Source organism: Trametes versicolor, assembly GCF_000271585.1.
Source record: "Trametes versicolor FP-101664 SS1 unplaced genomic scaffold TRAVEscaffold_10, whole genome shotgun sequence".
In the NCBI taxonomy this organism is placed as follows: Eukaryota; Fungi; Basidiomycota; class Agaricomycetes; order Polyporales; family Polyporaceae; genus Trametes; species Trametes versicolor.
In genome coordinates, this window is record NW_007360330.1 from 1,343,478 (window position 1) to 1,363,024 (window position 19,547).

At 58.1% G+C, this 19,547-nt stretch overlaps 7 protein-coding genes across 7 annotated transcripts; 4 read left to right on the forward strand and 3 right to left on the reverse strand.

Annotated features, from left to right (window-relative positions):
* The first annotated feature begins 481 nt into the window (after positions 1-481).
* TRAVEDRAFT_172672 (protein phosphatase type 1) lies at positions 482-2,928 on the forward strand. Its single transcript, XM_008044110.1, has 7 exons — positions 482-768; positions 835-966; positions 1,031-1,261; positions 1,354-1,530; positions 1,594-1,745; positions 1,838-1,972; positions 2,043-2,928. Exons 1-7 carry the CDS (start codon positions 711-713, stop codon positions 2,154-2,156), a joined length of 999 nt encoding a protein of 332 aa, XP_008042301.1. The 5' UTR covers positions 482-710; the 3' UTR covers positions 2,157-2,928.
* Positions 2,929-3,078: 150 nt separating this feature from the next.
* Positions 3,079-3,795, forward strand: TRAVEDRAFT_153337 (DUF339-domain-containing protein). Its single transcript, XM_008044111.1, has 2 exons — positions 3,079-3,433; positions 3,500-3,795. Exons 1-2 carry the CDS (start codon positions 3,110-3,112, stop codon positions 3,650-3,652), a joined length of 477 nt encoding a protein of 158 aa, XP_008042302.1. The 5' UTR covers positions 3,079-3,109; the 3' UTR covers positions 3,653-3,795.
* A 55-nt stretch (positions 3,796-3,850) lies between these two features.
* On the reverse strand, positions 3,851-6,179 carry TRAVEDRAFT_74021 (DEAD-domain-containing protein). Its single transcript, XM_008044112.1, has 4 exons — positions 5,968-6,179; positions 5,252-5,912; positions 5,071-5,199; positions 3,851-5,016 (listed from the first exon to the last, which is right to left on the reverse strand). Exons 1-4 carry the CDS (start codon positions 6,000-6,002, stop codon positions 4,330-4,332), a joined length of 1,512 nt encoding a protein of 503 aa, XP_008042303.1. The 5' UTR covers positions 6,003-6,179; the 3' UTR covers positions 3,851-4,329.
* Positions 6,180-6,743: 564 nt separating this feature from the next.
* On the reverse strand, positions 6,744-8,156 carry TRAVEDRAFT_22835 (uncharacterized protein; the record flags this gene model as incomplete). Its single annotated transcript, XM_008043542.1, has 6 exons — positions 6,744-6,794; positions 6,849-7,291; positions 7,342-7,463; positions 7,519-7,663; positions 7,777-7,963; positions 8,031-8,156. 6 exons carry the CDS (start codon positions 8,154-8,156, stop codon positions 6,744-6,746), a joined length of 1,074 nt encoding a protein of 357 aa, XP_008041733.1.
* A 1,568-nt stretch (positions 8,157-9,724) lies between these two features.
* TRAVEDRAFT_153342 (uncharacterized protein) lies at positions 9,725-10,962 on the reverse strand (the record flags this gene model as incomplete). The annotated part of the gene is made up of 6 exons (XM_008044113.1): positions 9,725-9,908; positions 9,960-10,191; positions 10,245-10,409; positions 10,465-10,570; positions 10,620-10,761; positions 10,846-10,962. 6 exons carry the CDS (start codon positions 10,960-10,962, stop codon positions 9,741-9,743), a joined length of 930 nt encoding a protein of 309 aa, XP_008042304.1. The 3' UTR covers positions 9,725-9,740.
* Positions 10,963-11,381: 419 nt separating this feature from the next.
* On the forward strand, positions 11,382-11,819 carry TRAVEDRAFT_131518 (uncharacterized protein; the record flags this gene model as incomplete). The annotated part of the gene is made up of 3 exons (XM_008044114.1): positions 11,382-11,613; positions 11,671-11,738; positions 11,793-11,819. 3 exons carry the CDS (start codon positions 11,382-11,384, stop codon positions 11,817-11,819), a joined length of 327 nt encoding a protein of 108 aa, XP_008042305.1.
* A 4,676-nt stretch (positions 11,820-16,495) lies between these two features.
* Positions 16,496-18,398, forward strand: TRAVEDRAFT_153349 (uncharacterized protein). The gene is made up of 6 exons (XM_008044115.1): positions 16,496-16,581; positions 16,662-16,830; positions 16,894-17,315; positions 17,378-17,504; positions 17,569-18,114; positions 18,170-18,398. Exons 1-6 carry the CDS (start codon positions 16,502-16,504, stop codon positions 18,239-18,241), a joined length of 1,416 nt encoding a protein of 471 aa, XP_008042306.1. The 5' UTR covers positions 16,496-16,501; the 3' UTR covers positions 18,242-18,398.
* The last annotated feature ends 1,149 nt before the right edge of the window (positions 18,399-19,547 follow it).

Genomic DNA, 19,547 nt, shown 5'->3' on the forward strand with positions numbered 1-19,547 from the left:
CAGCCCAATCACTTCTTGCTATCGGACTGGACTCGTTTTGACGGCCTACGCCTTATTTCACGGACCTCATACAAGCGTTAACATCTACTTTGGTGCCTCTAGGATGTACTTTTGCTTAAACCTGTAGAACGGCACTGCGCCTCGCCATTCAGTGTCACGACCACACTCGCTCTACTGCTATACCCACATACACAGCCCCACCCCTCACGCACGCTTCACGACGAGTCTGGTGTTTGTACTTGTCTGCCTACCGTACATGTACTACACAATATGTAATGCTACCACGGACCCGCTGCTGCGGAAGAAGTTGTGCTGTATGTTTTCGAAGACAAAGCATCGAAGGCGTTCGTGAGACCGGGGCTGGACCGAGTGCGCGGGGGGTTGAAAGCCCGCTCGGACTCCGCTCTGGAATGGTGGCGCGCGTCCACGAGGGCGAGAGAGCTGAGCATCATCCGACGCTCGTTATCTTCCGCCGCGTCCTCCAATTTTCTCGCCATCTCTCGCATCCGGCGGCCAACGTTCTGCACGACAGCCAGCACACACAGCGCACAGCGCACCCCGCAGTCTCCGGAGGTGTCGCCGACCCCGAAAATCGTCCGCCGACAAGCGTCTAACCCTCCTTGTTCTCCCGCATTCCCGAACCTCACGACCCTAGCCCGACCTCACGACCCACGCCCACGAACGTCCCCGGCAGCGCACAAGCAGTAGACATGGCGGACACGACGACGGAGATAGATCTCGACTCGGTCATTGACCGGCTCCTGGAAGGTGAGCATGCACCGCGCCTGCCGATGCGCTGGATCCGTCCGTCCGTGCTGACACGCCGCCCCCCAGTGCGCGGTAACCGTCCAGGGAAGCCCGTGCAGCTGCAGGAGTACGAGATCAAGTATCTGTGCACGAAGGCGCGCGAGATTTTCATAAACCAGCCCATCCTGCTCGAGCTTGAGGCCCCCATCAAGATATGCGGTGCGTATGTTTGTGTCTCGCAACCTCTCCGCCCGTGCTCAGGTCCACCCGTGCCGCCGCGCAGGCGACATCCATGGCCAGTACTACGACCTCCTGCGTCTTTTCGAATACGGCGGTTTCCCGCCAGAAGCCAACTACCTCTTCCTCGGTGATTACGTGGATCGAGGCAAGCAGTCGCTCGAGACCATCTGCCTGCTCCTCGCGTACAAGATCAAGTACCCGGAGAACTTTTTCGTGCTGAGGGGGAACCACGAGTGCGCGAGCATCAACCGAATCTACGGTTTCTACGACGAGTGTGCGTATCCATGCTCCGAGTCACTTTGTTCTCCGCCCGCTCACAGCCCCGCTCCCTCCTGTCAATCTCCCCGGCGTATACCCTCCCGATAGGCAAGCGCCGTTACAACATCAAGCTATGGAAGACGTTCACGGACTGTTTTAACTGCCTACCCATTGCGGCCATTATCGATGAAAAGATATTCACCATGCACGGTGGTCTCTCCCCGGATCTGCAGTCGATGGAGCAAATACGGAGAGTGATGCGGCCGACCGATGTCCCTGACACCGGTGCGTGGTTTTGTGGGAAGTTGCGGCGCTGCGGTGTGGGTCGTCTGACACTGTCTTGATTAGGTCTGCTCTGCGACTTGCTGTGGTCCGACCCCGACAAGGATATCACCGGCTGGTCAGAGAACGACAGAGGAGTGTCGTTCACGTTCGGCCCCGATGTCGTGTCGCGGTTCCTCCAGAAGCACGACATGGACCTGATCTGTCGAGCACATCAGGTGCGCATTCATTTTTCGTTTATGCGTGCTTTGTCATGCTGGCCTGAGCAACGGCTAACCGCGCGCATTCAATCCGCGTTCGCACCCCACAGGTCGTGGAGGATGGCTATGAGTTCTTCGCGAAGCGGCACTTGGTCACGTTGTTCTCCGCGCCCAACTACTGTGGCGAGTTCGACAACGCCGGTGCCATGATGAGCGTGGACGAGACCCTGCTGTGCTCCTTCCAAGTACGTCACTCCACTGGGCCCGCATCCAGTCCCTAACATAGACTTGCGATCGCCCGTATTCTGTCTTCAGATTCTCAAGCCCGCTGAGAAGAAGGCAAAGTACCCTTACGGAGGGGTAAATATGGGTCGCCCAGTAACGCCACCGCGTAAACAGAAGAAGAAGGACGCGAACAAGATGGGCTGAGGACTGCACCGTCAGTACATACACTTCACTCCTTTGCTCATCCCGTCACAGACGCTTCTTCTCCCCTCTCTTTGGTGTTCGCCCGCCGCGCATCCGCCGTTCGTTGTCGTGTCGTGCCGCTGTGGTCGTTGGTTGTGGATATACATGGACTTTGTAAAGCAGTTCCCTCGCGGGTCGTCGGACGGCCGATGGGGACACGGAGCGCCCAGTGGAGGATGGCAAGTGTACGAGTAGAAAGGGGCGGAGTGGTGGCGCAACGACGACGGACGCGAAGACGGACGGGGCGGGTCTCCCAGGGCGAGCGAGGCGGGCGAGTGTGGGCAGGGCCGCAGGAGACGACGGGACGGTGCAAAATCGGCGACGACACCTACGACACGCACGCCATCCCGGACTTCGCTGCATACTTCGTACGACATGTTGTTTTATGCAAGGCTTCGTTTGTTTTGCTTTTCTCTCCGACATCCCACCGTCCGTCGCTCTCTGTCTCCCTCGCTCTCGCTCGGGCCCCTCCGTCTGCTGGGCCTACCCCCGCTCCTTCAACACCTTCTCACTACGCCGTCTACTTATTCGCCTCTCCTTCCCCTAGTTCACGTTCCGTTTCGTCTGTACATAGTTCCCTGTTCTTTATTTCTTTCTCCGCAGTCTCCATCACCCCAGTCCGCGTCGTCTCCTAAGATATCGCACCTCCCACCTGTACTACAGCTGCTCCCTCGTCTTGCTCTCAGCGTTCTGTGTGAGAATACGCAACTCATAATACACCGGTTCCCTGTCCTCCGTCCGTATGGCATCCCGCGAATCTCGCGAGTCTATCTCGAGCCTAAGATCCTCTGGAGTGCGGGCCACGCCCCGAGCCCCCCGAGTCGCACGACAGGGCGCTCCATCCGCCGGAGCCGCCGAGTCGACCCCGCATTCCTTCTTCACTCCCGACCACGACCACGGCTACGACTACTAGCATGTCTGCCCTCACCCTATTCAGACTCGCCCGCGCACGCCTTCCTGCCCCATCTGCACGCGCGTTCTCCGTGACCGCACGGCGCAGCGCAGACCCCTGGCCGCTCCCGCACACACCCGAGCACCTGGAGAAGACGACGTCGGGGCCAGACACGCCCGCACCGACACCGCTGCCGCGCCCGGGCGAGCCCCTCGAAAACATGCGCGCGCGGCTCGTGTACCAGTCGCGCAAGCGCGGCACGCTAGAGAGCGACCTGCTGCTCAGCACGTTCGCGCAGGAGCGCCTCGCGACGATGGAGGAAGCGGAGCTGCACGAGTTCGACAAGGTGTGCTTTTCCGTCCGCGTATGTTGAGTGTACTGGGAGAGCGCTGACGGTGGGTGGTGCTTCCAGCTTATGGACGAGCCGGACTGGGATATCTACTACTGGGCAACGGGGAAGAAGACGCCGCCGGAGCGGTGGCAGAACTCGGCGCTCTTGGACAAGCTCCGGGAGCATGTCCGGAACGAGGGCAAGGTTGTCCGGAGGATGCCTGATCTTTCGTAGACGATATGTACCACAGACAGGGTCGGTCGGTCCCAAAACCTTTGTCCTTACGGCCCTATGTACCTGTACACCGTCCCCTGGTGTTATAGCGGATAACGCATGACGTATGCTGGCCAATATATGTATGGGCGGACGGATGCACACGCAGTCTGTATGGCAAACCACAGCGAATGCTTTCGAATCGACAACGACGTCTACGGCTACATGCAACGCGCGAACACAGAAAAGGCAAGGGGGCCTGGGTAAAGAGGGAATGTAAGAGTAAAGTGACTGTAACCGTATACTAGTAGTACTGGGACGGCAGAGCAGCGGGACAGAGAAACAAATAGCGGCGGCAGCGCGGGTCCTCCACGATCGCATGGGCAGTGGGAGCATGGCAAGTAGCTAGGTGCGCACGAGTGTTATGTGGTGAGTGGTGCGGATGCGATGCGCGGTGTGGGTGGTGCGAGGGTGCGGAGCGGCAAAGGCGAGAATATGATACAAGGTCCCCTGGTGGTTGCGAAGAAGCCGAGACAATCGATGCGACGCGAGAAGGCACGCGTGTGGTTTGGCCGGTGTTGTGGTCATCCATCCCCGTACGCTCCCTCCTCTCCCCCGTCCTCCCTCTCCTCAACCTGCTCGATGCTCAGCGCTCCTCCAGCTCTCCTAGGCAGCATCATAACGGACGAACGCGGCGTTCATCGCGCAACGGGCACGCCGCGGTATCCGTTCTGATACTGGGGGCCAGATTGCTGCGGTGCCCCCGAACCGTTCGCTCGAGGTGCTTGAGGCTGGCTCTGGTAGACAACCTGTGCAGGTCCCGCGCGTCCCGGCGCTGGAGACGCGGCCTGGGGGTGTGCCTGCCTGTGCCCTTGCTGGGGCTGCGGTTGCGGCTGGGCGGGGCCCTTCCCCTTCTGCGGCTGCTGAGGCTGCTGTTCGCCGTTCTCCTCTGAGGCGCCGCTGGGAGCGACATAGAGACCCTTGTCAATCTGCTGCGGAATAGGCTGGATCTCCGTGCCGAGCTCCTGCTCGATCTTGTACAAGTTGAAGCGGTCCTCGTACGTGACGAGGTTGATCGCGAGACCGAGGTGTCCGAAACGACCCGAGCGACCGATACGGTGCAGGTACGTCTCGGAGTTCTTGGGGAAGTCGAAATTAATGACGACATTGACCGCCTGAATATCGATACCACGGGTGAGGAGGTCCGAGCAGACGAGGTTGCGGCAGACACCGTTGCGGAAGTCGTGGAAGACGCGGTTACGGTGCGACTGCAGCATCTTCGCGTGTGAATAGAAACATGAATAGCCGAGCTCCGTGACCTTCTTGGCGAGCAGCTCGACGCGGTTCGTAGAGTTACAGAATATAATTGATTGGTTGATTTGCAGCTGCGGCAAATGACGTCGACAAAGGCGTGAGGGGAATGGGGAATGCGGACACACCTTGGAGAATAGCGTATTGAGACAGTGGACCTTCTGCCGCTCTTCGACATAGGCATAATATTGGGTAACACCACGGAGAGTGAGCTCGTCCATGAGGTTGATCTCGTAAGGAGACTTCATGTGCTTGTCCTGCAGTACGCGGTCGGCAACCGCAACCGAAAGATACACGAGCACCACGCACCTTGAAGTCCTTGACGATCATGGGGAATGTAGCACTAAACAGCATGACCTGGCGGTCCTTGGGGAGGTAGGAGAGGAGCTGCTCCATCACCGGAGCAAACTCGGGGGAGAGTAGCTTGTCCGCTTCGTCCATGACGAAGACGGGGCACTCGCTGAGGTCTGCAACGCCCTTGCCGGCGAGATCCAGGATACGGCCAGGCGTCCCGACTAGTACGTGTACCTCCTCGGAAAGACGCATGATGTCGTCCTTGAGCGTGGTGCCGCCAGTGGTGACCATGACCTGTACACCCATGTGCTTCCCGAGGTTCTTGCAAACCTGTGCGGTCTGCAACGCGAGCTCACGTGTCGGGACGAGCAGAAGGGCCTGAATCTTGTTCTTGTTGACGTCGACTTGTTGGAGAGAGGGGATAACGAAGGCTGCAGTCTTACCCGTGCCGTTCTTGGCACGGGCGAGGACGTCGCGTTTGGTGAGGGCGATGGGGATGGCCTCCTCCTGGATTGGCGAGGGCCGCTCGAAGCCGGCCTCGTAGATGCCCATGAGGAGCTCCCTGCGGAGGTACATGTCTTCAAATTCGACACCCTTTGTTGCGGTGACATCTTCGGTCTGCGGGCGGTAGTCTTTTGGTGGTGGGCGCAGACCTGCTTTCCAAGTGTCGCTATGACTATGTGACGCGGTCAATACAATCAGCACGCCTGGCTAGATTGTTGAATACGTACGAGGTGGACGAGGATGGGCGTGCTTGTTGAGCCATTGCGAATGTGATTGGGGTGAATGTGGATTTGGAAGTGCGTGCGTGTGCGTGTGCGGTTTTGTACTTTGTCTAGTACAGCTTCTCGAGTAGGCACGAGGCAAGGGGGAGCGGTACAGTTTGGGTGTGTAGAAGTCGGCGACGAGATAAGATGCGACGAAGGTGTTTGCGGTGAAAACGAGCTGTGGCGAGGGGGAGCGGCGAGTTGGTGTTGGCAAGGATGTGGACGGAGGGCAAGAGGGTTTTTCGCAACGCGAGGCAGCACAACAAGCTCGGTTATCGGCTTTCCCACGCCTGCTGCAGGCCAACGATAACTAGGTTACCCGCATAATCCTCCTCAGAACTCCTTCCCACCTTCCATGACGTCTGCGGCAGCACAGTCCCAGGGCGTCCTCAGATATTTGGCGGTAAACATATCAGAATGGTAGTGCTGCTGTTGACAGGTTTTATTCTCAAAGGAACCGCAACAGAGGTGGTACTAGTGACAAGACCTTCCGACTGGAGCTCGTCAAGAGGTCGAGAGCCCGGCAAGGCCCTGACTACGATCCCAATCAACGGCTAAATAATGCTGGAGCCACGCCCGTCCAGACAGGCATGGCTTAAGTGGCCTCAAGCCGTAAAACGCGTCAATAGGTCGTGTACAAGTAAGACAGAAGGTCCGTTTGAGGTGTAGGCTGTGATACATGGGGGGCTCATACAATCATAGTAGCGATGTGCTGCTTACGCAGCTCGGCCTAGCTCTTCCTAATCTTGCGGTTCGCACTTGATGCGCTTGTGCGGGCGGGAGGGTATCACCTAGGATTTCGGATAGTCAGCTCACTACGGAGCACAGCAAACGACTAAACTCACGTCCAAGTTCTCTTTCTCGCCCAGGTTTCCCCTCTCGTCTGGCTCCTGCTTCACCTTCACGTTCTGCGTCCCGTCTACGTTCTCCTTCACTCCTGCGCTCTGCTTCACCCCTGCGCTCTGCTTCACCACTGTGTTCTGCTTCCCGCCTGCTTTCTGCTTCCCGCCTGCTTTCTTCTTCCCGTTCGGGGTCACCTTCCCACCCGGGACCACCTTCCCGCCCGCGTTCTCTTTCCCACCAGTGGACTTGGTGAGGGGTGGTCTCACCTCGCAATCCGGCGCGGGACGTTTCCGCACGATGGTCGTGTCCAGACTCGCCTTAGAGCCAAGACTCATGAATCTGCGGTCGTCCCGCGCCACTATCGCCTCCAGCTTCACTCGCCACTGTTTCTTCTCCTTGCGGAATTCCGGCTCGGGCTTATCGATCTCCTGTGCCCGCAGGAGAGCTATCGCGCGCGTCAGAAGTTGCGTCCTGCCGAAGTGATACTGCACGCACCTGCAGGCCTGTACTTGAAGACGAAGGTCACGTATTGCTCCGGGGCGTCAATATGCAGGGGTTTGGTATGGTAACGCTCCGTAGACGCGCGGTGGGCGGGGACGGTTATGTGAGGTGCCACGCTGACGGGCATGTCGGTCAGGCCTTTGAAGAGCATCTCCCAGTAATGTAACGTACGTTGCGCAATGTGTGCCCGCCTTCTTGCTTCGCTCGTTGATGACACCTATCTCTTCTAGGCGGTGGGGCGCGAACGGGACGGCGACGGCGTTCGACCGAATGAGCTCGATCGCGATTTCTATCGTGCCAAGCTCGTCGATGGACACTGGAGACAGCGTTTCGTCCTCTGCACGTTGACGCAACGGTGGTCGGGCACAGCGCGGTCAGTGGCGTCTCGAACTCCGTGCGCCGTTGTTGCGGCAGCGGCGAGAGACGCACCTGTGGTTTCGAGATTCGCGAACTGGTACGCCTGGTAGGTCTCCATGGATGAGGTACGCATCCCGACGCGTTTCACCTGTGTGTAGGGCTGGCATTTAGTCGTGCCGGCCGGCCGGCCGTCCAGCTTGACGACGAGGCGGAAGTGGTGCATGGCGTCGTGCCAATCCTTGCCGTGGATGACGAACGTCTGACCGAGCGGCGAGTTATTCCCGTCAGCGCTGCTCTCGCCTGATACATAGACGAATGCACAGTACCTTGCCACTTTCGCTAGGGATGTAGCACGTCGCCGTCCGCGTCTTCCTGTGAAATTGCATAGCATATTCTGGTAGGTTGTTGTTCTCGCCGTCGGTGATCCAGACTTCGTATTTGCGGTAGCGCATTTCGGACGCGAACAGTGGGGGGTAGTGATGAGGTTGACCTGGGTGTGGGGGTAACGAAAGGAGAGGGTATCCGGGGATTTACACTCTTTCTACCGCCCCGGCATGTTGAAGATCGCCCGTAGTTCGCTTCCCTTATGTGAACTTCAACTTGACAGCCCGGCGTGCGCACAGCCACAAACATGGTGCCCGAGTTGTGGCATATCTCCTCGGGTCGCGCCGAACATGTTGGCTTTCAGTGGCTTTTTCTACGGGTGCAGACTCGATAGGGCGAAATCCTTGAATTGCTGCTACGTCCGGCGATGCCCCCAAGCTGTTCCAAAACTCGATACAGCATATTGTTACACAACGTAGGCATACGCAGTGACGGACGTCTTTAAGGAGTGTACACATTATATATCGGGGCATCAGAACACTTGATAATATCGCCCGTACGGTAGGCCGCATCCTCGCAATAGCGCGCGTATGCCGCCAAGACACCGCATGGTAGCTTCGAGATCTGACAACCTACCACGTCCCCGCTGTGAACCTCTCTTACAACTCGTGACATTGACCCGAGGTCAAGGTCACAAGTTGTAAGAAAAGGCCACAGCAAGGACTAGGCATGTGGACAGGTACCGAAGTGGCCCTTGACCGGAAACCCAGTATACACACCATGCCGAGAAAGAGCTTGAGGAGAAACTTGAGGAAGTACTGCAAAACCGGTCAGTACTATCAAGACCTGAGAGAACAGACGACTTACGAGGGGTAGAGTCGCAACAACCGTCCACCTTGCAAATGCCTGCCCGCAACCGCCCGAAGGCAACGACGGGAAATGACGCCTGCCAACCGTCGGCAACCCAGAAATCCGGTCAGCGGTCGAAAAGCGAGTACCCATGCGCCGTGTCCATCCCGTCGAAGGAGACGCGGCAAGCATCCAGCCCTGGTTAGGAACTGTGCACTCGCCGCTGCTCCGCCGCCAGAAAAGAAACAGCACAGAGGCGGCTCGTTCCCTCCCGCCAAACGAGGTCTCCAAGCCACGTAAGCGACACGCGCCCCGCCAGGGGTAAGCCCCGCCCGCATGCCGAAGCACACGGAAGCCGTCGCGATAAACGCAGCCACAAGTGGTCAACGCCCTCATACGACTGACACGGAACCGCTCCGGCCAGGCCTAGAGGAACGACGCGTGAGCATCGAACCCGAACCAAGGTGGACAGTTGGGGGGATGGAGGGGGGAGTGAGGAAGAGGAGTGGCGGGCGGGCGCAGGTTTATGAGCGGGCACACTGTTTGCACCAGTGGATGGTTAGCGGCTGGCGGTGATAGAGTAGATCGCGGTCAGCCTCTTTCAGCCGGAGGACGGCGGCGTGAAGGGAGCTCGGAACCGAACAGTGGCCCGCCGCCTACACAGTGCGCGCGACGGGTCGCTTCCGGACAGAGTCGAACCATCGGCGGCCGGCCTCTCGCGTCCGCGTCCACCTCGGGATATACCTGCGCAGTTGTGCAGACGGTCTGCCCGAGGTGATTGTTGGGATGCGATTTGTCTTGTTGGATGACCGCGTCGGGCGACAAGTTCAAGGAAGTGCGACGGTGTCGCGGTATTAGTATTATTATGAAGGTATCGCAAATCTGGACTCTAAGCCTTCGTAGAGGCGATCACGAATAACCCACGGTGAGTGGAACCACATGCGCTTCTGGAACACAAGGTACTCCACGACCGCCTTGGGCTCGGTCTCGCCGATACGTGCACCCGTTTTCTTGGAGTATGTCTCCACACTCTGCCACATTTCTCAGCGTACATTCTTCGACTACCCGCGAATTGAACGCACCTGCAACGTGTCGAAGCGAACAACGGCCTGCACGGCAAGACGACTGCCCATGCGCGGCGCCTTGATTCCGTAGTACGCGTCGAGCGCGCGAATACTCACGACCCGGGTCGGTGTTCGCTCTCCGTGGAACTTCCACACGTTGATGAAGCGGGGGTCTTGGCTACGGATTAACTTCATGTATACGCCTTGCTGGTCGCCGCCAGTCAAGACCTTGATTGACCGTTCGTCACGTCTGGAAAGAAAAGATTGTAAGATATGACCCGGAGCCGCGCGGGATGGACGTACGCTGCAACCGCCTCGTTGACCTTCTTGTAGACCTCGAAAGCGGCCTTACGGAAAGGCGCCAGCCATGCCGTGGGCTTCGTGGATTGGGTGGAGAACAGCTGCCACGACCAAGGGGACTTGACGTTCACGCCGGGTATTGACTTCACTTTTGCCATCCGGTACAAGCTAGAGTATATATTTGAGTTGAGCAACACAAGGACGGAGGGAATAAGTAACGCACGCCCGAGCATTGAAAAGCCAATTTCGCTGAGTTTGTAGGACCGCCCGGAAATGGTCAAAGATGGTAGCTCCCTCCTTGTGTGAGCGCCAGGAAGGCACATGCAAGTCTGCGACCTGTCAGCTTATGGAGACCGCCCTACACCCCACCGCACATACCTAGAAGTTCCAGAGGGGCAGAAGATATGTCCACCTCATTCCTCTCCACCATCTTTTGCAGCATCTCGAGGTTATGCAGCTCGTCCTCGATCGACCGCTCCGCTGCTGTGGAGTCTTTAGCGGCCTGCGGAGGTGTCACCGCCTTGCCCGCTTTCCTAGACGTCGACGGGGGCGCGGCAGCCACGGTAGAGCCATTCGCCTTCGACTTCTGCGCGGTGGCAGCCACAGCATAGCAGCGATGCTGGAGAACGAGAGCAGAAGACCACGTCCGAGAAAGAGCACTAGGGCCGCCAGCGGCGCGGCCAGCGATGTCAAGACATCTTCGAGACGCGCGGAGGGTCATGGTCGCTGTGTCGAGCAGCGAGCAAAGCGCCGTGGACGGTCCCGGACTGCCCGCGGAACCCTAACCAGACCAATCAGAGCCCAGGGAAAGCGCTTACGAAACGGGACGGCGCACGTGGCGCTTCGGCGAGAGTCTTTGCGCGTCGCTGGCCGACGGAATCCGCGTCTGCACATCTTGCTTGCTTACCACCACCACCTCCCTCGTCGACTCCCGCTTCCTCGCAATGGCTGTTCGTACTTCCCGCTCGCTCCCCGTCGTGGCTGTCGATGACTGACCTCTGCAAACAGCGCTCATCTCGCTCCCGCCCCGCTGCACGCCCTGCTCCCGCACCCGCTGCACGCCCTGCTGCTGCACCTGGCGGCCAGCAGACCCGCAGCGCCCACACCGCGACGGCGCCCCACCCGACTGCTGCTCCTCCCATGTCGCAGGCGCCACCTGTACCTCCTCACGCCCAGGCGCAGAGCGGTCAGCCCGGTCTCATGGCTCAGATGGCTGCTACGGCCGGTTCGGTCGCTGTCGGCTCGACGATCGGTCACGGTCTCTCGAACATGCTCTTCGGCAGCTCCCACCCTCCCGCAGCTCCGGAGGCTCCCGCTGCACCCGTTCAGCAGCAGCAGGCTTCAGGCCTCAACTGCGAGATCCAGGCCAAGGGTAAGCAGTACGTTATGGCCCGCGTTCATGGTGCTGACGAATGTTCTATCTACGCAGACTTCACCAAGTGCTTGGAGTCCGCTGACCTCCCCTCCTGCACCTGGTATCTTGAGCAGCTGAAGGCCGTGAGTAATCCCGGGCGCCTTACCTATGTGCTGGTCTAATTTGGCGAATTTCAGTGCCAAGCCGCGGCTTCCCGGTACTAAGCTCCTCGTCCGGTGGGATTCTTCCGATATAACTACCTAATGTAGCGTTGCGCACGTTCTCCGTTCCCGTAACGCGAAGACACCCTCTTCTTCGCAGACTATCCTTTTTGAGTGACGTGAGGTGCTGCCGCGGCAAGCTCTGGCAAACCAAGAACGCTTCGCTTGCCTTCTGGAACTGGCCCTCAGTAATTTGGCGCACATACCCTCAACAGTACAGAGCCATCCATCTCCTATTGGTGGGAGTGAGTCTGTTTATTTATGGACGCTTCCCGAGACTACCTCCGCGGTCCTTAGAACTTGCCTTGTGCGGCGCTACATGTCTTGGGTGGGCTCCCGTCGAGCCGCTCTGCGCTGACTGCGAAGCGCCCGAAATGCCACGGGCGGAAATCGTCTTCCCCTCGACGATCGTCACCAGCAACAAGGGCTCAGCTAAAGCGGGAGCGATGAATTGCGTTGTTGTGAGTGTGTACCGAAGGTCACGGTTCTCGTGTTTCAGTTGTCAGCGAGGTGTCGGGAAGGGGTCGGCCATTGCGTGGATCTTCGTCTTTCAGGATTTGTCGCCGCTGTGCGTGAACAGCGCGTTCCGCCGAAATGGGCGAGGGCTAGGGCCCAGGGTCTGCTCTCTTCGCGGCACCATGGGGAATCCGTGGTGGTGTCTGTGCGGAGGCAATGCGCACAATTCGAGCGACGCATACCCTCTAGCCAGGGCACGGAAGAACTCTACTACCCTCGAGGTTGCGGTCGTTACACGGTGCGGCAGCTGCAATGAACCTTCAGTAGGCAGGCCGATACCAAACCAGCAGTAAGGCGATATGATACCTATCAAATGTTCGGCATTATATAGCCACCCATAGGTTTGGAGCTATCACTCGACATTGAAGTTCCAGAACGTAGCACTAGCAACATACGACTCCTCCCCATTGGTCGGGTGAGGATACGGTACTAAGGTGAATTCCGTCGTTCAAGTTGTACACGTCGTTTGTACGTACGGCGGAGGCAACCCTGTTCACAAGATGTTCACACCAGTAATAAGGACGCTGACACAGAGGCGGCGCATGCTGTCTCCGGCAGCCGACCACGCTCGTAGCCGGAGTCGATACAACTGTATCCGGGCGCGAACTTGCTGACTTGCCGGATGCGGAACAGTTTGGCACGTAGGCGCTCAACTGGGTGATGGCTTGCCTTCCTCCCACTCACTCGCTTTCCTTCTTGACTGAGACCGCTGGCTATATGCGCACCAAAACATCCTGAATGTCGCACACGCACTCACTATATTGATTTAGACACTCTAGAGAGACCGCATGCAGCCGGTCGCGCCGGACCCCGCGTCTCTCGTGGCTTCGACACAAACTCAAGACTGCAACTGCGACCAAGACGACCTTTCGATGTTTCAAGAATAGCCTTCGATTCTCCGGTATGTTCTATTTCATTAACACACATACGGATACTGAGAAGGCTTGTCTTCTGCCGAGATGCAGCATGCGAGAGGCAACGTGGACGTCGACATAGTCTAGAATCGTTAGGCAAGTTTGTCTTCCTCACATCGCCCTGAATTCAATTAACTCGTACGGCCACATAACGACTACCTAGTCGGGTCTCCAGCTGAAAAAATCTATGACATAACGGAATGTTCTTCCTCGAATATGCGGAACCGTACGTCGCCCTAGTCAATGTTCGGGGGTCACACACAACGTCAGGTGAACATCGATTCTGACATCGGGTGGATAAAATCACACATAGAACATGCATAGGGAGCCGGCCTCTAGCAGCATTGAGCGATTTGTTTCACAGACCAACGAAGCAATACTCGCCCGAAGCTACTCATCGTCTCTCGCCCCAGCCGGAGGCCGCTGGCCGACGCTCTGCAGGCTTCTCCACGGCAGGCTCCGCCTCCATAATGAACGGCCAGAAGATCCGCGGCCCCTCCGAGAGATCTTGACGTGTTCCGTCGCCCTCCACCAATCGCAACGGTCCCGCTCATGGGAATTCTAGACCGTCGTTATGGACTCCTCTGCTCTCGTTCTCGTGGGTTAGGCTTTCCCGCGTAAGCGCCGAGTGCCTTCGAAACCGCGGTTACTCCGCACCCGCGACCCGCGTCCGGTCCACCCACTCTGGTTCTTCCCTCCACCCATGTTGTCCTGAATGCGCAAGCCCTCCGCCCACTCTCTGTCCCTGGAACAGCAATGGAAACAACAACATGCTTCTGGCGATGTGCTCTCGGATTACTCACGCGAGCCGCTACCTCAGGCAATCTGTCTATAGCTGGGCAAGTCCTTGTGCTACTTGCGACTCTCAATTGCCGCTGGACCCAGTAGGTTTGTCGAAGCATGCTGGACGTCTTCGACCGGCCTGTGCGCCCTGCCATTGTGTCCTCCTCGGCTGGGTTGTGCGGTGTGTACCCTCCGCCTCGTTGCTACTGAACGGCTCGATCTAGATTCTCTGGTGCCGCGTTTTCCCACGTCATGCCCCTATGACCCAAGAATTGGCCAATTGCGCAGCGCACTGTCCTTGTCATCGACACGGAACGCGTTCTCGCGGGCGCGTCGTGCAACTCCAAAGCGTCTTCCTTGCTACCGCAAATTCGGCTTATCTCTGGCTATACTGGGTCGGTTTCCGGAGTCATTCGACAGAAGCAAAGTCGTCGCCCTCTTTTGCATTCTAGGCCTGCCTGAACGTCGTAGGAGCGACACGGAAGCTCGGCTGACTGTTTTTGCAACTGGAAGAAAGCAAGAAGATGGCAGGAGAACACCTAGTCGTGTAGAAACTCAACCTCTGCGTCCGTGGTATGTGCGATATCTTGCAAAGCGTCGGCGAAAGCTCACCCTTGTCCAGAAAGTCTCCCACGCCGTGGTCTTGTGATGGTGCTGGCGAAAGCTCCGAAGTGGCTGCTCGGGGCCCGAAATGTCGCATGGGTCGCGACCCTCCCCATCATCTGCGCGCCTCCCAAGCATTGCGCACACCCCACAAAGGGGCGCCGACGCCCGTGGCAGTGGACGCTTTTTTGACGGTGTGAGCGCAGCGTGTTCCGCCGGCTGTGGGGGCTCCGTAACCGTGCGTTCTAGTCTGGGGAAGGCGCTCGCGACGCCCACCCCCGTTCCTCGTCCCTTCTCCAGGTGACAATCAAGCGCAAAATAGGCCGTGCGTATCTCCGACGCGCCTCATTTGGTGCTTCGGGTTCTCACAGGGCGCGGAGGATGACGAGAACTTACGGCGGCGCATCGTCGTAGCGATGGGGCGTCGTACCCGATGATTTCTTCCAATCTCGCGTCGCGCTGCCCTCCCCTGGCGGCCAGCCTTGGCGAGTGTGGGGTACGAGTGCGCCCAGGTCTGTCCAGGGACCCTCGACGTTCGACGGTGGACCTTCAATATTGCTGGGGTTTATTAAATCTCTATGACGACCGAGACCCACCAGATCTCTTAGATCAGTTTGCCGATGCCGCAGGTGCTTCTCAACCGGGAGTGTCGCTGTTCGACGACAGATGGAGACCCGTTACGAAACTAACTGCGCGGGACTCCCATGGCCCCGAGGTGCAGCCAAGGTGCGTCTTTACTGGTGAACGGAATGTTGACCTGTGCGTACAGGACGATGGATACATGATGTTTACCTGGCGGATGACTACATTGCTTGGGTGCTTTGGGGCGGGTATGACCGACCATTGTCAGCAAGAAGACTGTCGTATTTTGATGAGAGAGTTACTGACAGAGCTCGTTACCAGCGGCCGATGAGAGAAGTTCAGTCTCCCTGCAGTGGCTTGCATCCCATCTCCCGCAGTCAGGGCTGGCCATTGCAAGCGATTGGCTCTTCGTGGTTTCTTTTCAAGACTTCCACAGCCCAACGTCCCTTGCATCCAGACCTGCATTGAATATGCTCCATTTAATCGGTGCTCTGACATATGCAAACCTCGAAATTGTTAACTCGGGGTACAGCGTTGACGTATACGTCGCGTTTTGTGGGGTAACGGCTTGACCGATAGAAGCCGACGATTCAGGTTCCAGGGGAAGTTGCCGTGCCTTCTGATCGAGCAGTGGGTAATGCCTTCCCGGGCCGGGTGAACAAAGTAGTCAGCGAATGCGGCAACACGCTCAAAGCTGATGAAAGACCCAACTTACTTTGCGCCGCCCAGCGGATTGCTCGGCGAAGGCGCGTGTGGAGGTGACATGGGAACTTCGACACGAGAACGTCAGAGGTGGACTGCTGCAGAAGCTTGACCCCGAAGAATATGTCGTTATGGGCGGGCGGCCGCCCGCCGACGACCCCAAGCGCTGGGTCGTGGCTGGGTGAGTGCCTCGCATATACCAGGATCCCGGTAATTCCTACCAAATACAGACGATCGACTGGCCCATGATTGGCTGTCTTGTGTTCACCCCGCGGCTGTCGACGGCGCAAGATGGGCCAGCCACGGTCGGGGAGAACGTCTGGCGCCCCCGCTAATCCCGCGGCTGGGCCTACCGCACCGATCGGGACGCTTCTGACCGGCACGCATCAGCTTAGCGCGGTACCGTGGACGCGGTTCGCCGTCCTCGCGCGAGAATAAAAGCCTCATGGACGCCGGTGTGAAGGCCGTTTCTCCAATGCCTCGGTCCATCCGTCGGACGACGACGTTCATCTCCTCTTCTACGCTTTTCTGAATTTCTTCTTCACTGGTCTCGTTTGCATGTCCACTATGTTGTCTCGTCGCCCCATGCTTCGCGTCGACCCCAATGTCCTCGATGAGAAACCACCGCCTGTGGAGCCAGAATACCCCCACACGTCCGTCTTTCGGTGAGTTTCTCTGTGCCTGTCGTGCCTGCGGCCCCACTCATCTTGCGACGAACGTGTACCCTATGTGCCTCCAATCGCAGCTCTTCACAAGCCGAGGTTCATGTACGAAGTCCTTCGGTCAAGGTCCTTCGCGGCAAGGGATACGATTCCGCCCAATCACTTCCGGTGTTCGGCGATCACGATAAGGTGACAGGATCGGTCTTGTTAGACGTCAGCCTGTGTGCCACGCCCGGTCGTTTGACGATATCTGTGAGTGCATGTTTAGACCCTGTTCATTCCTATTTCGAGCCTAACACGTGGGTCCCGCGCCAGCTTCAAGGAACTTTCGTATACATGTCCCCAAACGCTGGCCAATCAGACTCGGAAAGCTACGTCGCGCTCTCCCGACCAGAGAGGCACCGGCACGTCTTCTTTTCCGCGTCGGAGACGCGACCAACGGGCGACCTGGACAGTCCTCGGTCCTCGACCTCACTGCGGGACGCGTTCGCCGCCAGCGTTCGTTACCGCCGGGAGCGCCGCCCAAGCCAGACCAGCATCAAGGGCGCCCTGAGACCGTTTCCCTTTTCATTTGCGATTCCCCGGCCCGAGCAGTCAGGGCAGGAGCTTCCGCCGACGTTCTCGTCCGTCGCGGTGGGCGAGTGCGGGCCTCGCGGGCGGACATGCGTCGAGCGCGCAGAAGTCTCGTACGCCGTGATTGCCACTTGGGAAGCTGCGGACGGCGTTGATCGTGCTTTGTGAGCATCTCTTCTGCAATGTCACTCCTTCCTTTACGTTTATTCTGACGCGGAGATGAAAGCGTGGAGGCTCCCGTTCTGTACCAGCCCGACGCCGACTTTCAGTCGTTCGACGGGCTCGCGATGCAGAAAGACTCCTGGCTCGAGATCCCCCTCAAGTCCGACCGGCCGTTGCCCGTGGCGTGTGCGGTGAGTGATTGTGTGCCTCCGGGGGCTTGAAGAGCGGGTCTCAATCGCATATCACTCCCATCAGGTGACACTGCCACACCCCGTCACCTTCTCGCGCTCAGGGTCGATTCCGTACTTCGTCGTGTTCACGACGAACCCTCGATCAGCAACGCTCGCGCGCGAGATTGCGACGGACGCGACCATCTCCGTCTCGCTTCAGCGGGAAGTGCGCGTTGATGCGGCGACGCCGTTATACGCGACGCCTTCTCCGACTGGAACACCTTCGACGTCGAGCGACGAGTCCGAGTCACTTCCGCCGGTGTCGTCGCGGCGGTTGCTCAAGCGCGTCGTGACTGCGCGGAGTGCGCCCGCGTCGCTCGCCAGGGCGCGACAACCGCCGAAAGAGAAACCTCTCCCGCAGCTGCCATCGCCTGGTGTGAACGAGACGCGCGCGCTGCACGTCGACATGTGCATTGGCTTTCCGAAGCGACCACGATACCGCTGCGAGCCACACCAGAAACATCCACCACTGGAGTCTCACGCGTCTCTGCCGGACGGCCTGTACAAGGGCAAGATCCAGCTCGACAAACATATGCTTCCCGCCTTTGACTGGGCCGGACTACGAGTCAAGGTGCGTCACGCGATATACTAGAACCGCGAGCTGTAAGCTAATGCTGGCCTTGCAGTACTACCTGGATGTCTCTGTGATATTCGGGCAAGACCAGATGCGCGCGCGCGTACCCCTGCGCATCTCATGACCTTCGACGTGACATACTGGACCCCAGACCCGACGACCACCCTTTTACTCCCCCACCCCCACCCCCACCCCTCACCCCACTTCCCTTGTTTCCCGTTGTTAATGACACTTTCGTCTTTCATGTACAGACTTCACCACCACCCCTGCATAGTACCATACCCCGCTTGTACGCTTTCGTACGTTTCGATCCCTCCTCGCTTGGCTCTCGTTTACACACCCCCATGCTGTCCATCGCTCGTCGTTCGTCATATACTCATGCAAATAGTCACGCACGCGTATGTATGGTGCCCGTGCCGCCCCTGGTGCGGCGGACCGCGGACGCACCTCCTGGACATATGAATTTGGCCCTAACACTGGCCAAGAAATGTGAAGTGTTTTGTGCGCTCGCTGGTGTGCTCTGGCGGTACAGTACTTGCAAGCTGCCGGCAGGGTAAAGTTTTACTGCTATCACCACTCAATGTGAATGTGGCATGCCGAACGAAAACTCGCGTCCGGAGAGGAAAGATAATAGTTGCCGACTCCGCGCCGCCAGTACCGACCAGATATATCAATTGGACTCCCATTTCACCCATGGTTGATGATACATACATGGGGGCCAGAAGGGGCAATATATATTATCATAGCAGTATCAAAGCACTGAGAGACAGATTTTCGAAGGGATGTGGAACAAGATGGTGTACGGCGCAAACCATTTGCGTCGCAAGGCCGTATTCATGCACTGGCAGCATCTAGTGGTCGAACATGAATATAAAGCGGTCGGAAGGTAATACTGGATAACCCGACCTCGCCCACGCTCACGGCCTAATATGGTACTGGAACACCAGGTTAGCCTTGGGATACGAGCCATTCTTCGTGTCTTCACCCCTGCGAGAGGTGCCACTATGGCGCCGGCGTATGAGAGAATACAGAAAGACGACGCTATCAGCACGTTAGGCTCTAAAAACACCGTGCCGAAACGCGTTTCAATCCGTTAACACGCACACAAGTGTTGTGCAGCCAAATCAGCCTCAACACGGATGTCTGCGCCCAAACCGCAGGTAGAACTTGAATCGGAGTGGAAGTCCTATGCCAAGAGTTTTACAAGAACGTGGCCAATCGCAGCCAGACAAATGTCTAAAAATGGGATGTTGTCGAGCACGTGGGCAGGGCGGGGGCGTTTCGATCTGAGATCCGACGGTGAAGTCACTCCTGCCCTCCGCAAGGCGTTCTCGATCCTGTCTTTCTCCCCCCACCCTGCGTCTCGCAGACTATAGCTCTGCTGAGCTGTTTCTTTTCTTGGTCTTATATCTTTTGGACAAACTTGCTGA

What these genes read in the sequence shown, in the direction of transcription:
- TRAVEDRAFT_172672 (XM_008044110.1), top strand. Translation starts at nt 711, where the DNA reads ATGGCGGACACGACGACGGAGATAGATCTCGACTCGGTCATTGACCGG. An exon ending in CTACGGTTTCTACGACGAGT is followed by an intron (nt 1,262 to 1,353) that starts GTGCGTATCCAT and finishes CCCTCCCGATAG; the next exon opens with GCAAGCGCCGTTACAACATC. An exon ending in CCCTGCTGTGCTCCTTCCAA is followed by an intron (nt 1,973 to 2,042) that starts GTACGTCACTCC and finishes TTCTGTCTTCAG; the next exon opens with ATTCTCAAGCCCGCTGAGAA.
- TRAVEDRAFT_153337 (XM_008044111.1), top strand. Translation starts at nt 3,110, where the DNA reads ATGTCTGCCCTCACCCTATTCAGACTCGCCCGCGCACGCCTTCCTGCC. An exon ending in AGCTGCACGAGTTCGACAAG is followed by an intron (nt 3,434 to 3,499) that starts GTGTGCTTTTCC and finishes TGGTGCTTCCAG; the next exon opens with CTTATGGACGAGCCGGACTG.
- TRAVEDRAFT_74021 (XM_008044112.1), bottom strand. Translation starts at nt 6,002, where the DNA reads ATGGCTCAACAAGCACGCCCATCCTCGTCCACCTC. An exon ending in CGCCCATCCTCGTCCACCTC is followed by an intron (nt 5,913 to 5,967) that starts GTACGTATTCAA and finishes CGCGTCACATAG; the next exon opens with TCATAGCGACACTTGGAAAG. An exon ending in TGATCGTCAAGGACTTCAAG is followed by an intron (nt 5,200 to 5,251) that starts GTGCGTGGTGCT and finishes CGCGTACTGCAG; the next exon opens with GACAAGCACATGAAGTCTCC.
- TRAVEDRAFT_153349 (XM_008044115.1), top strand. Translation starts at nt 16,502, where the DNA reads ATGCTTCGCGTCGACCCCAATGTCCTCGATGAGAAACCACCGCCTGTG. An exon ending in CCCCACACGTCCGTCTTTCG is followed by an intron (nt 16,582 to 16,661) that starts GTGAGTTTCTCT and finishes CTCCAATCGCAG; the next exon opens with CTCTTCACAAGCCGAGGTTC. An exon ending in GGGCCGGACTACGAGTCAAG is followed by an intron (nt 18,115 to 18,169) that starts GTGCGTCACGCG and finishes CTGGCCTTGCAG; the next exon opens with TACTACCTGGATGTCTCTGT.